Source organism: Ammospiza caudacuta, chromosome 3, assembly GCF_027887145.1.
Source record: "Ammospiza caudacuta isolate bAmmCau1 chromosome 3, bAmmCau1.pri, whole genome shotgun sequence".
Classification (NCBI taxonomy): Eukaryota; Metazoa; Chordata; class Aves; order Passeriformes; family Passerellidae; genus Ammospiza; species Ammospiza caudacuta.
Genome location: NC_080595.1, coordinates 47986647 through 47999564, shown reverse-complemented (window position 1 = coordinate 47999564; position 12918 = coordinate 47986647). Strand labels below are relative to the sequence as shown.

Sequence of the window (12918 nt, the reverse complement as noted above, 5' to 3'; positions counted from 1 at the left end):
TGTTGGAAGAACAACTCCACTCTAGTTTAGGATCCATTTGAAAAAGATTGTCTAAAATATTTTTAGGGAAAGCTACATAATTTCTGTCACAATCCAGTGACTGGTAAGATCTTGCAAAAAGATTTTGGTGGATGATCTTGAAGTGTGCACTAGTCTGCACTGCTCTTTAGCTATGAATTCCAGGCTACATAAAACTCCCTCTTTACTCTGTTTCTGACATAGTAACAAATACAACCTAGAATAGCTATATTTTAGCTCTTGGATTTCTTTAGCTTAGGTGTTTTACATGTCTTTTCATAGGATAACTAATAAAGAATCGGTTTGACCAAATGCTGTGGCCTAATGAGAACAGCAGTTAGAATAGTTGTTCTGTTCTAATTTTTTCCTGGTTTTGTTTTGTCTTTTCAAGGTAACAAGTTGTGCTTGGGTGCCAGACAGTTGTCAGCTGTTCACAGGTAGTAAGTCTGGTGTCATCACAGCATATATGAACAGATTCACCACCAATACAGTAAGTTACAATGGAAATAATTCATAAATAAAGTATTTCGTATACTCAGTATTACAGTCTTTTTTTTAACAGGAAAAATGAGAAAAAGCTGTATTCTGGATAATGACTAAAAAATTACATGCGTTTTTAGTATTTATTTTGAATCTAATTTTGACATCTCAGCATGTTTGTTTGCCTGTTTTTCTTAAGCTGCTGTTTACATACAGCTAGGCTTTAGTCAGTCCTCACCACCTGAGTGCATAACATGTACAGCTCTGACTGTGTTCAGGACAGGGCTGGAACTGAAGCTGTCTGGCACAGTGAAGCTCCCTGCATTAAGGAGTAACTTCTATGTGGGAGACAGAGCCTTTCAGTGCTTTAACTGAAGCTGAGGAATGCAATTCCCCAAAGTAAACAATAATTCAAGTGCAGAAGGCACTTAAACTACAGAGTTTAAGTGATGAATTCTCAGACAGTGTATATATACTAACCACCAAGCCTCTTTACTTTGTCATATTCTCCAAGGGGCAAAGTTGTGAATAGGGAAGGCAGAAAGTAGCTTGCATTACCTAATCTATTAGTGGAAAATACTGAGAGTAGTAGAAAGTCCCTTGATACTGTTTGCTGATAAAAATAGCATAAATCAAACTCAAAATTAAGAATCTAATTCTGACTGAGTTTTCAAGCTTCCATCTGAATCTTCCATTCTTTCTTTAGCAGTAACTTCTGTTCTCCATAGTTTTAACAAAGAGTAGACAATTTTCCTAACAGCTTGTTTTAGGTGTGTCTACAGTATTACCCATTGCAACAACTGAACTGAAGTGATTTCCTAGTTGTAGCTTGACACAGGTATTGGCAAACATATTTGGTGTTGTACTCCTTGATGCTCTTGAATCCCTACATTAGCATGAGCTGGAGAGAACTTTGGTATGGTCTGCTATGCCTACCCAGTTTTCTGTTTTCAGTAGTGGCAAATAGCAGATGCTTAGACTAGGAAGAACATAAACAGAGTGATTTTTAGAATTTTTTTCCCTTTGGCTTTCTTCCAGTTTCTGGTGGTCTGCCACTCATACATCCTAAGCTCAGCAGCACTTTGAGTTCAGGAAATGAAGCAGAGCTTCAAGCCTGCAAGCTTTACTTAGTTGGATCATAAGTCAGGCACCTTTACTGCTTCCCAGAATAGTGAACTTGTAAATAACCTGTACTGAGACTTGGATTCCAGTTATTTTTTTAACTAGAAATTGAATATACTTGCCTTCTGCAAAGCTGAAAAGAAACTTTAGTTAGTGGGGTTATGGTTCTTGAGTTCCTTCCGTTTCCTAGAAAAAAGTGATTTTTGTTCATCTGCACAGATGATGTTCTTTGAGACCATCTTTGCTGAATTTCTCAGCACTGACAGTTTTACATGCCCCAGGCAGAGGGACATTGTGTCAATTTTGTATCTCCTGTCATTGAGCCAGTTACCCAAGTCAGGGCTGCAGGGAATGGAAATGTGCTTCCTGACATCTACTCTGTATCCATCTTGTAAGCTGATCAGCAATAAAGTGAACTGTTTGTTATAATGCAGTACTTGAAACGTGTATATTTTGCCCTGTTTCACATTTGTATGAATGCAATGCATGGGCATGAAGTACATAGTGTTGTTAATTGTCAAAGGCATGCTGTCAGAATTCAAAAATGGCTCCATGTTGTGCTCCAGGTGCTCTGTTTTTCCTTGCCTGACAATGGTGAAAACCCCATGAAGTACTGCTTTGACTCTGATCTGTGCTGACAATCAGTCACACCTGCATGAACCCCTCAGCCACAGGTGTCTGGTTGTACACATTATTTCAGCCTTCACTTGCTGATTGTTAGAGGTGTCTTGCAAACAGAGAGTGCACTTGGAGGACCTGTTTGGGTAAAACTGGGAAGAATTTCAATTCCCCTCTCAAGTCCTGTAGGCAGAAGAGCTGCTGTTTAAAGACAGATATGTAAATGCATGTTTTCCCATATCTAGATATCATTTTAGGGCTTGTCACCTAAAAGCGGGGGAAAAGTGAGAAGGGGAAAACATTTCAGATGTGAGAAGTACCTATTTCATGACTTATTAGAACTTAATATAACTTAATACATTTGGTTTGAGAATTCCAATTCGTCTTGTTGCAGTATTATTACTATAAAAATCAATAAACCATTGCTATTAGTGTGGTAGGGAGAAGCTGCACAAGGTGGGTGCTGCTTTTGGTTCAAGTGTTGAAATGCAGATTAAGAGGAAACACTTTAAAAGAAGTGGGAGAACCACAGTAAAAAGGTTATCAAAATCAGTTCTTCATAAAAACACAAGTCTTGTTTGTTGCTGCCATAGAAAATTTTGGTGTAATTTTCTTTTCTCTTAACTGAGAAAGGATTAAGGAAGGATTTTTATGTGTGAGGTGTCACTGAGAATGATACCTGGGTACTTTCATAAATGTCTTTTATATGGATAAGATGCTCAGTAGCAAGAGCAAACTAGCAGATCCTTCTGTTGTCAGACTGTGCATTGCCTTTTGCAGTACTACATAGATTAGATTGTCTCTTTTAGTGAAAAATGTACATTTTCTACAACCTATGACTTAAGCATGTGTGTACTTGTCTGTTTAAACTTTCAAGGGTTTTTGTTGTAGACCTGCTATAGGTAGGCATCCTGTACACCATACAAAAATGCAGGTGATATGCTCTGGCATGGGTGAGGAAACCAGCAGAAAATTGTTCTCTTCCTTCACCAAGATTATTCTAATCCCTGTACAGCAAGTTGTCTTAAATAAAGCATTAGCATTCTGATTAAGATCCTTCAACTTTGCCAGTTTTCAGGAAGTCTGAGTCATTTCAAATTATATAACTTGAATAAAAATTGTTGTTTGGTGTTAAATTTTGCTGCTTTAATTTTTACCTAGCCATTTCTGTATTTAAACTTGACTTCCTGCATGTTTTTCCAACTTTATCATTGAAGAACTTGGCACCAACTTGAGAAATTCCTAGTAACTTGCTGTATGGAGAGTGACAACTTCCAAGCTGGGCTTTCCTTTTATGTTTCCAAGTGTCTTCACTAGATGCTAAAACATTGAGAACTGTCATTTCAGTGTTGTATGGAAAGAGCAGTCTTGCAGAAAACAAATCAGCTGACTTCAAGGTGTGTAATTGAGACAGAGCTGCAGTAGTTTTTCATTCTGGTTCATCAGATCACATCAATATATTTGCTGAAGCTAAAGCACTGGAAGCAAAAAGTTGAACATCAATGATAGCTATGTTTTATCACATTATAAAGTGTTAAACATAATAAAGCATGAACATAGATGCTAAAATTAAAAGCAATGGGAACCGTTCTTTGAAATCTAAGACTTTAACTAGGCTTATCTTTTTTAGAAAAAAAGACATTAATTTTCTTTTTCACGAGAGTTTCTTATCTTGCTGTTTTTCAGCCTTCAGAGATAGAAATGGAATCACAAGTCCATCTGTATGGACACACAGCAGAAATAACAAGCTTATTTGTGTGCAAACCATACAGTATAATGATCAGTGTCAGCAAAGATGGAACCTGCATTATATGGGATTTGAACAGGTACAAGTATATATATAAACTTTTTCCCATAGCTTTCTTATAAATACAGGTTTTCCCACTCTTGGGTAGCTTTGCCCCATTGAAGTTAGTTGAATTTTTTCTGTGACTTATTGGGAAGTCAAACCCTTACAGTTTTTTCTCTTAAAAGGTGCTAAAATTTTATTGTGAATATGAAAAATATCATAATTGAGCAAAATGTTGATTGAAATTAATGTAACTAGTTTTAAGATTTTCCTCGAATGACCTTTTTTGCATTTGAGTCTGAAATTTAGGCTTCTTCCCTTTGTTTTCTTCAGGCTGTGCTATGTCCAGAGTCTGGCTGGACACAAGAGTCCTGTGACTGCAGTTTCAGCAAGTGAAACCACTGGTGACATTGCAACAGTTTGTGATTCAGGTATGTTTGTCAGTCAAGAAAGCTGTTTTGACTTGCAGATGAAATAAATCATGAGAGTTGTAATTGAATTAGTTACTGAGTGTGTATTAATCATCTGAGGATGCATTCAGTCATACAGGAGCAACATTTTGCCTTTTTTTACATGGTAACATACAAATTTCTCCAGGAGTGATTAGGCAGGTGCTTGAATGTAGAGGTATGAAGGCCAACAGCTTGGTCTCTTTATAAAAAGATGTGAAATTTCAAAGGTGCCTGGGAGAGTCCTATTTTGTGATGTTGGCTGCTTTCATTTTGAGAGAGATTTTTTTTGTCAAAAGTACTATTCTTTGGGAAAGTACCATGTACTACAGAGTACAGGCAAGGGGTATTAAAGGACAAGGGGATGTTATTGTGGCAGTTTCAAAAAACTAATATTTAGATTTTTTTACTTACTTGGAGACTTTCAAGTCCATTTTTATAGCTCACAAAACCTTTTTTTTCTGCAAATCATTTTATTTGTTAATTAGTATAAGGGACATAATATTTCCTTTTAAGACAATTCCTTTCAAGACAAAAACAGTAATTGGGTTGTTAGTTTGTTGATATAATCAAATAATGCCAGATAACCAGGTAAGAGAACTGTGCTTGCTATTTAAGTATTTTGCTTAAAATGCAAGTTAAGATATGAGAATTAACTGCTTAGACAGCTAGTATGAATTCCATCTTAGTGCCTTCCCTGTTAGTGGTCATTAAAAGTAAATTCACATAGTGCTTTGTAAGTAAAATATTCCATAAATAGGATGTGATGGCTTCTAAATCACTGCAGTTCCATAAATAGGATGTGATGGCTTCTAAATCACTGCAGTGGCTTGGTGGTTTGTGTGCTTCCTGTCTCAGAGAGAGAGAGAGAAGTAATTGCAGACATTACTCAGTCATTTAAAACTTATGACCTCTCAAGAAGTTGAATTCTTTACCATGGAATATTTAAATATTATCGACTTAACTGTGATCTAGATTTATTTTCTTAATACTCCCATGCTATGTTCTGTTACAGTTGGAGGAGGCAGTGATTTGAGACTCTGGACAGTTAATGGTGATCTTGTTGGACATGTGCACTGCAGGGAAAGTATTTGCTCTGTTGCTTTCTCTAACCAGCCTGAAGGTGTGTCTGTCAATGTGATTGCAGGGGGCCTTGAAAATGGAGTTGTAAGGTAAGCATTTGAAATGTTTATTTATTAAAATGCTGTATCAGTTAGGCTTACAGTTTGAGAGCATGTAGCCAAACATCATGCTGGTATTTGGCTTTAAAGAAGGTGGACAAGCTGTTACTCAGCTCCCAGTCTTAGCAGTTGCTAAATAGATTGTTTATCACTGAAGTATTTGTAAAAGCAAGTGTGAAGAAAAATGGCTCTTTCTTTCAGACTGTGGAGTACGTGGGATTTGAAGCCGGTACGCGAAATAACATTTTCGAAGTCAGCCAAACCTATTGTAAGGTAAAAGGATCCTAAGTGTACAATGAATGCGTTTTTATCTTTTGGAAAAAAACCCCTAAACCAACAAACAAAGCCACAACAAAATAGTCTTGAGTACTGAACATGAAAATAGGAGGCAAATGCCTGTGCCTAAAAAGAGCGATGCAAACCTACTAATTATTCATGAAAGCAAAGTGAGCACAAGTGTGCTATATTGGTAATGACAGTAATAACTACATTCTGCTGCTGGCAGATGGGAATTAGCAGGATTCCCTTGAAAACTGAACAATAACTCCTCCTCTTATTTTAAAATTCAATATTTTTCCTCAGAATCTGAGTTAAAACGAGATAATCTTAACTATGCCAGATTTAAATATACAGTGTTTCTTCCTCAAAATTAAATGAAAATACTGCCTTTTCCATTTTTTCTGATGGTGGAGGGAAATGTTGGAGAAAGAGGCAAACTCAGAGTAGCCTGGAAGCTGCCGTTTTGCAGTGCTTGTGTAGTTAGTTTTCTCAGAGTCCCCTTGATTTAGATGAGCAGAGTTCTCGTGCCAAAGTGTTTTCAGAAGGTGGTCAAAGGATTGACTCTTTGATATCCCCAGTGGCACAGTAGTCTGCAAAAGGTCTTAGAGTTATGCCAAAATTTTATCTTAATGTTAGCATAGTAACAAATGACTCTGAAAAATTGTGTTTTGACTCTTGTTAAAATACCCTTTAAAATCCAAACTACCATTTTTTTTTAGAAATTAAGATGATTGTCTGGTAGCAGTTATTGTCTTTGTTACCTCCTTTAAGCAGCATATTTCACAAAGCTTGTAGATAACAATTTAGTAGCTATTGAATAATTTAAAGTTTCCTGCTTAAATGTGGCAGTAAATGGATGCTGACCTTCATGCTCTCTAACATTACTCATGGCATGACTGAAAGGCTTTACTAGCCCTGTTACTGCTCAAAAAATACCCATCTGAACAAAAGTCCTGTTCTGTGCCATGAAATCTGATGGATTTAGTTTCTGCCTTTGTCAGCAGTGCAAGTTCAGAGGGCACTGAGCTCTGTTGCAGGAAAGGAAAGGAAAACCTTTCCTTTCAGAAAGAGAAGGGAAGAGGGTAGGATTTTGCTACTAGTCCTGCCCTTTGCTGTGACACTGCAAAGAAATGAGTATTAAACTGCAGGAGATGTTGAAATGCTGGCCAAAGCCGCAGTTCAGCCTGTTTGGGTACAGGTGGACAAGCAGATATATGCAAACATATGGCTGTGTTAGCGTAGGCACTGGGCCTCCCCTGACAGCTCATCTCTGTTGGCTGAACTCTCGTGGGCTTTTAATGCCTTCCAGCATTATAAATAGCCCCATTTGGTATAAAGATAGGCTCTCTCCTTGTTTTGCAGCCTTACGTTTTCCTGCGACGGCCATCACTTGTTCACGGCTAACAGCGATGGGAACGTCATCGCCTGGTGCCGCAAGGACCAGCAGCGCCTGAAGCTGCCCATGTTCTACTCCTTCCTCAGCAGCTACGCGGCAGGGTGACGGCAGGGCCTGCTGCTGGCTCGTGTCTCTGATGCACTTTAACCAAATAGGCTACAGGAGCTCTTCTTTAACTGGACTTTGAACTACTTTGAATGTCTCTAGAATGACTGAATAGGTGGGGTTTTTAAAAAGGGCAGCCTAAGGTGGTTGTAAGGTTGCATATGTGCATGCACAAACTTGAAGCATATCCAGGTCAGCGGGAAGCTCTGGTCATATTATCCAATGCCAGCAAAGTGACTAAGAAAGGCTCAATGCTGCAATATAAAACACCAATGGTATTTTTTTAAATCACTTCTTGGACAGAAGTATTTAAAAAAATTAATGATGCTTATTCCCCCTCTTAGTATGTAAAATATCAGCAGCATCAAGTTCTGTAAATATCTATTCAAATGTCAGCATATGTATATCTGATTAGTTGAGTGTGATATGGTTAGCTCTGGGATAAGCAGTCCGAAACTTAAAAATCAACGACCACTTAAAATTGCTTTTTTTGAGAAGCAAAGAACTTAGTAGGTGCTTTTTGCACCACCTTATGGTATTGTAATGCTAAAAATAGAATTTCTGCTATCTTTATATTTGTAATTTTTGCCATCTTCTCTGTTACTGTAATAGTCTTTGCAACAGACAACAATAAAATATTTGTCTTAGTGATGGGTAGATACCTCATGGCATCATGAAACAGTGGTTAGATCACAATGCAGTGTGAACTCCCTAACTTTGTGCTAGTTGGCTATCGCAGTTCTGTGGCAGAACATCTATTATGTACACACACAGCTTATCTTCCAGAGCTCTAAAAAGAGGTGTTAAAGAAGGAACAGATGTGCTCCTGTTCCGGTGTCACTGAGATTCAATACACTGTAAAATGTTTGAATCTAACTGCTTGAATAATCAATGTTCATAAGCATCAGATTATTTGGAAAGGTTCACACAGATACACTGTGCAAATTTGTTGTGTATTCCTGGGTGCTATTTTATGAGGGGGAAAAATAAGCCTCTGTTGTGAACGGCTTAAAAAATTTGAAATCTTAGGCCACATGACAAATTAGTATTTCAGTTGATGGATTTGAAGACCTCTAAACTTGGCATCATGACTGAGTGCCTACTAGTTATGCGAATGGTAAAGCAAAAATGCTACGCAAGTCTGACATAGTTACATTTTCCTTTTAAATTGCTTTGCTTTTTTATCACTGACATGTTCTGCTATTGCCATTCAAACGGCTGTGTCTTCTCATGTTAAAGGCCCATCTGCTTTCAGAACACTTCACATGGAGTTGTCAGGTCGTGACAAAGGTGACACACACACACACAAGCAATCTTTACATTTCTTTTGAAAATTCCAAATAGTCTTCAGAAACTCTTGAAACTTCCCAGTTTAAGAACTTTTCAAACTAGAAAAACTTAAGAAAAATGTTCTCATAGTTCATGACACAATTGGTTCAATTAAGCAAGTGGCTGCATATTGTATGGATTGAGTTTTAAAATGCATATTATTGTAGCAGCATTGTATAGGTTGGCTTTAGTCCTATTTTTCTCTGTCTAAATGTTAATGTAAGGTCCAAATACTGACTGAAAAGCTTCCTGGCTCATGTTGATGTGATGTGCTTTGTTTAAGAGAAAAAAGACAAACATTGTGGTTTTGGGGTGCTTTTGTGCTCCCTGTTTTGGGGTGTTGCTCACAAAGGCTTATTTTTTTATAAAGTAGAATTCCACTTGTTACAAACCAATATGCAAAACTGCTGGCCTTGTAAAGAGTGCAATATTATATATTTTTATGTAAAAGTAAAAATGATTTTTGAAGCAAGGAATATTTATTCAGCTTAATATTCTGGAACTATTAAAATAACTTTGCAATAGTGTCTGTGCATGATGTACTTAAATTTCCTGTAAATGTCACATTCCACACTGTATTTGTATATACACTGTCACATTGTTGGGTAATAAACAGATCTTTGTATCAAACCATTTTGAGATAATTAGAAACATGTTTTTGGCTTAGTTGCAACTTTCTTCTTTTAGGGAATCTTTCATGCCTTGCTCCAGATCAGTTTCTGCTGATTCCCTTGTCTTTCATATTTTAAAAATCATCAAGTGGGAAAGTTCCATTTATGGACTACATCCTGTGTCTGTCAAACTGAAGGTGGTGAGTGTAAGATGGGAAGTGGGAAACTCTATCTATATCACTTTGCACATGTGTGTATGTGTCCTTCCTTCCCATAGGATGCATGACTAGAATTTGGATGAAATGATGGCTCTCAAAGCAGAGACATTCCCCTTCCTTCCATCTGTCTTCTCACTGAAAACCTGTCTGAGCAGCAAAGGCAGAAAAGCAAATTCTCTCTGGATTCTCAGGAAGATGGGTGGAAATTGGAAGACTGGGATCTTGGGGAGGCATCTGAAAGGATGTGAGGCTCTTTCTGCTGCCAGCCAGAGTTTGGGAGATGTTCATGGGGCAAGGCCTATCTACCTGATTGCGGGATTCTGTGGTAAATCCCGACCTTTCTGCTCTGGTAGTGGAGAGACATGGTGAGAAAGGGAAGGGAAGACAATAGCTGGATGTTCACTTGGGGTGGGAGAGGGAGTCTCCAACCCATTACTGAAAGGGAACTCTGATCTTGCATTTAGAGATCCACTGCTTAGACAAACCCATAGCAATGAACAGAAGGAAAAAAATAACAGTCTCCATCAGTTTCTGGAACTCTAGTTATGGGAAGCCTGTGAACTTACCTAATTATATTTAGTGATGTTTAACTTCTTCCTGTTGCATCTCCTTCTGCCAAGCACCATTATTGATTCCATCTCAGAGGAGGCTGCCCTTGCTCCAAAGCACATTTAGAAATAGGACTCTTCCTTGTTCTCTTCCATATAGAACTGAATTAAGCAAAAATATAATAGTAAAAAATAACAATGGAGTGATGGGGAAAATATCACCTGGCTTGCTACTAATAAAGTTTTAGTTTACCTTTTAATTTCTTCATGCCTCCTTTTACTTAAAGTTGTATTGGGTTTTTTCCTTGCATATGAAAATGGAAGTCACACTTCTGTATGTGCTACTCTTACCAAAAAAAAATCAAACAATTACTATTTAAAAGCTCTGCTTGGCTTAAAAAATATCCACTGGAATATTCAAACCTCTGTACATCAACACACCTTTTTTTATTTTGCTGCTGTATTAAGTTACAAACTACTGACTGCTGTTTGGAGATTTATTTGCCATTACTGCTCTGGAGTGGGGTCAGAAAGGCACTGATTTTCTATTGGAGTTTCTGTAATAGGCTCTGTTGTGTTTCATAATTTTGAAAAAAGATTAAAAATGAAAGGTGGCTGCTCTGATTAGGCCCCTAAACTGTTCTGGACTACACAACAGAATGTAATTGAGTAAAACAGGAGCTTGCTTATTGTTTCCAGCTTTAAGCTAGCATTGCCAGGGGGAAAAAATATTAAAATCCTTATTCTCTAATGGAATTGACTGAAGCCCATGTAAGACTCATTAGGGCCAAGTTCATGTAAATTTAAGGAATAGAAATTTGTGTTGGCTGTATGGGTATTGTTTTCAGAACCTGTAGGAGAGACTCCTGATTGTGGTGGAAGGTTAAGAGTTTGCAGATTTAAAAGAAGGCAATTTAAAAAAATATCTGTGTAATATATTATGAAAATATGTTTTTAAAACAGCCATTTCCCACCTTTATATTTTAGCTTAAGTCATAAAATTGTTAGAATCCAGTGGTAAAAATATTCTGATGACAATGGCCTCATGATTAGAGCTATCTAATGTGCTCTTTGTCTAACAGCATGAGCATGTAAATCCTTTGTGTGTGGAATGGGGCCTTTTGTAGATTCATGATGTGGTTGAACATGAATGAAAGAGCAGCAGCACAGGCCAATGAAGTCTCCATCAGTTTCTGGAACTCTACTTATGGGAAGCTTGTGAACTTACTAATTATATTTAGTGATGTTTACCTTCTTCCTGTTGCATCTCCTTCTGCCAAGTGCCATTATTGACTCTATCTCAGAGGAGGCTGCCCTTGCTCCAAAGCACATTTAGAAATAGGTCTCTTCCATACAGAAAACAAATGTTACTTGGGAGTTCTGCTCCATTATGATGGAATGAGAAAATGTGCTGAGGACAGGTAGGAGAAAACATACACCCCTCAAGAGGGAACAGCTGTTTTACTGGAGAAAAAGTTGATGAGACTGGTGATCCTACCAACGGGTTATCACAGCGGACAAAATTTTCAGTTAAAGATGTTAACTGGCACTTTTAAATGCTGCTGAACCATACAGCTTTTATAGGGAGATGCATATAAAAATTGATCTATGAAGCTGAATTGTGTGGTTCTGACATACTAGCCCTAACAAAGAGTAAGCAGCCCCTTTCCCACAGCAGTTCCATTCCTCATGGCCGGCTCTTACATCATCCTTCTGGTTTTTGGTGTGGGAGCAGGACAGGCACTGTGGGCTCTCACCCCAAACCCCAGTGCTGTTTGGGCTTTGCTGTTTGAGGTACTGGGCTACAGGCTGCGAACAGAGTGGCTGGGAAGTGGCCCAGTGGAAAAGGATGTGGAGCTGCTGGTCAGCACCCAGCTGAACATGAGCCAGCTGTAGAAGGCCGATGGCATCCTGGCCTGGATCAGCAACAGTGGGGCCAGCGGGACCCGGGCAGTGACTGTGCTGTGCACAGCACTGGTGAGGCTGCACCCTGAGTATTCTGTGCGCAGTTTTGGGCCCCTCCGTTCAGGAAGGATGCTGAGCTGCTGCAGCATGTCCAGAGAAGGGAAATTAACGTGGTGAAAGGAACTCTGGTCCTGTGAAGAGTGGCTGCAGGGGCTGGGGATGTTCAGCCCGGAGAACAGGAAACTCCGGGAGACCTTAGTGTTCGGTACACCGGGAAGGAGGCCTTAGCCAGGCGGGGGCCGGTCTCTTCTTCCAGGTCACAACTCACAGGATGAGACGGAATGGCCTCAGGCCGTACCAGGGGAGGTTCAGTCTCGACAGTAGGAGGAATTTCTTCACATAAATGGTGATTAAACTTTGGAATGGACTGCTCAGGGACGTGCTGGAGTCACTGTTCCTGGATGTGTTTAAGGGAAGACTGGATATGGCACTGAGAGTGGTGTTCGATCAAATGTTGGACTCGATGATCTCAGGTCTTTTCCAGCCTAACAGATTTTGTTTCTGTGGTCCGTGATTCCGTTTGAGAATACCTGGATGACCGCTCGATCCCTAGCGCCGGCTGGGGCCGGGCCCGGAGGCGGCTGCAGCGGGAACCGGGAGGGGGCGAGGCAGGCGGAGCGTGAGGGCGGCGGCACCGGGGCCGCGGCCGGCCCGCCCCGCTCAGCTCCGCCATGTGCCCGGCCGGGCTGCCCGCGGGCTCCGCGCCCTCACGGCGAGGGAGGGAGGGAGGGAGGGAGGGAGGGAGGGACGGCGGGAGGGAAGGAAGGAGGGAGTACCTGGGGGCCCGGGCGGGAGAAGGTGCCGGGAGGG

The 12918-nt window shown here is 39.7% G+C and overlaps 1 protein-coding gene across 1 annotated transcript in view; it reads left to right on the top strand.

The window, feature by feature from the left end:
* Positions 1–9374, top strand: part of LYST (lysosomal trafficking regulator) — a 63762-nt gene extending 54388 nt beyond the window's left edge. The window contains exons 47-52 of the mRNA XM_058801101.1: positions 410–508; positions 3925–4064; positions 4361–4458; positions 5492–5648; positions 5859–5930; positions 7299–9374. Of these exons, the coding sequence (XP_058657084.1) occupies positions 410–508; positions 3925–4064; positions 4361–4458; positions 5492–5648; positions 5859–5930; positions 7299–7437 (705 nt within the window). The 3' untranslated portion in view covers positions 7438–9374. The remainder of the gene's footprint in view (positions 1–409; positions 509–3924; positions 4065–4360; positions 4459–5491; positions 5649–5858; positions 5931–7298) is intronic.
* Positions 9375–12918: the final 3544 nt, after the last annotated feature.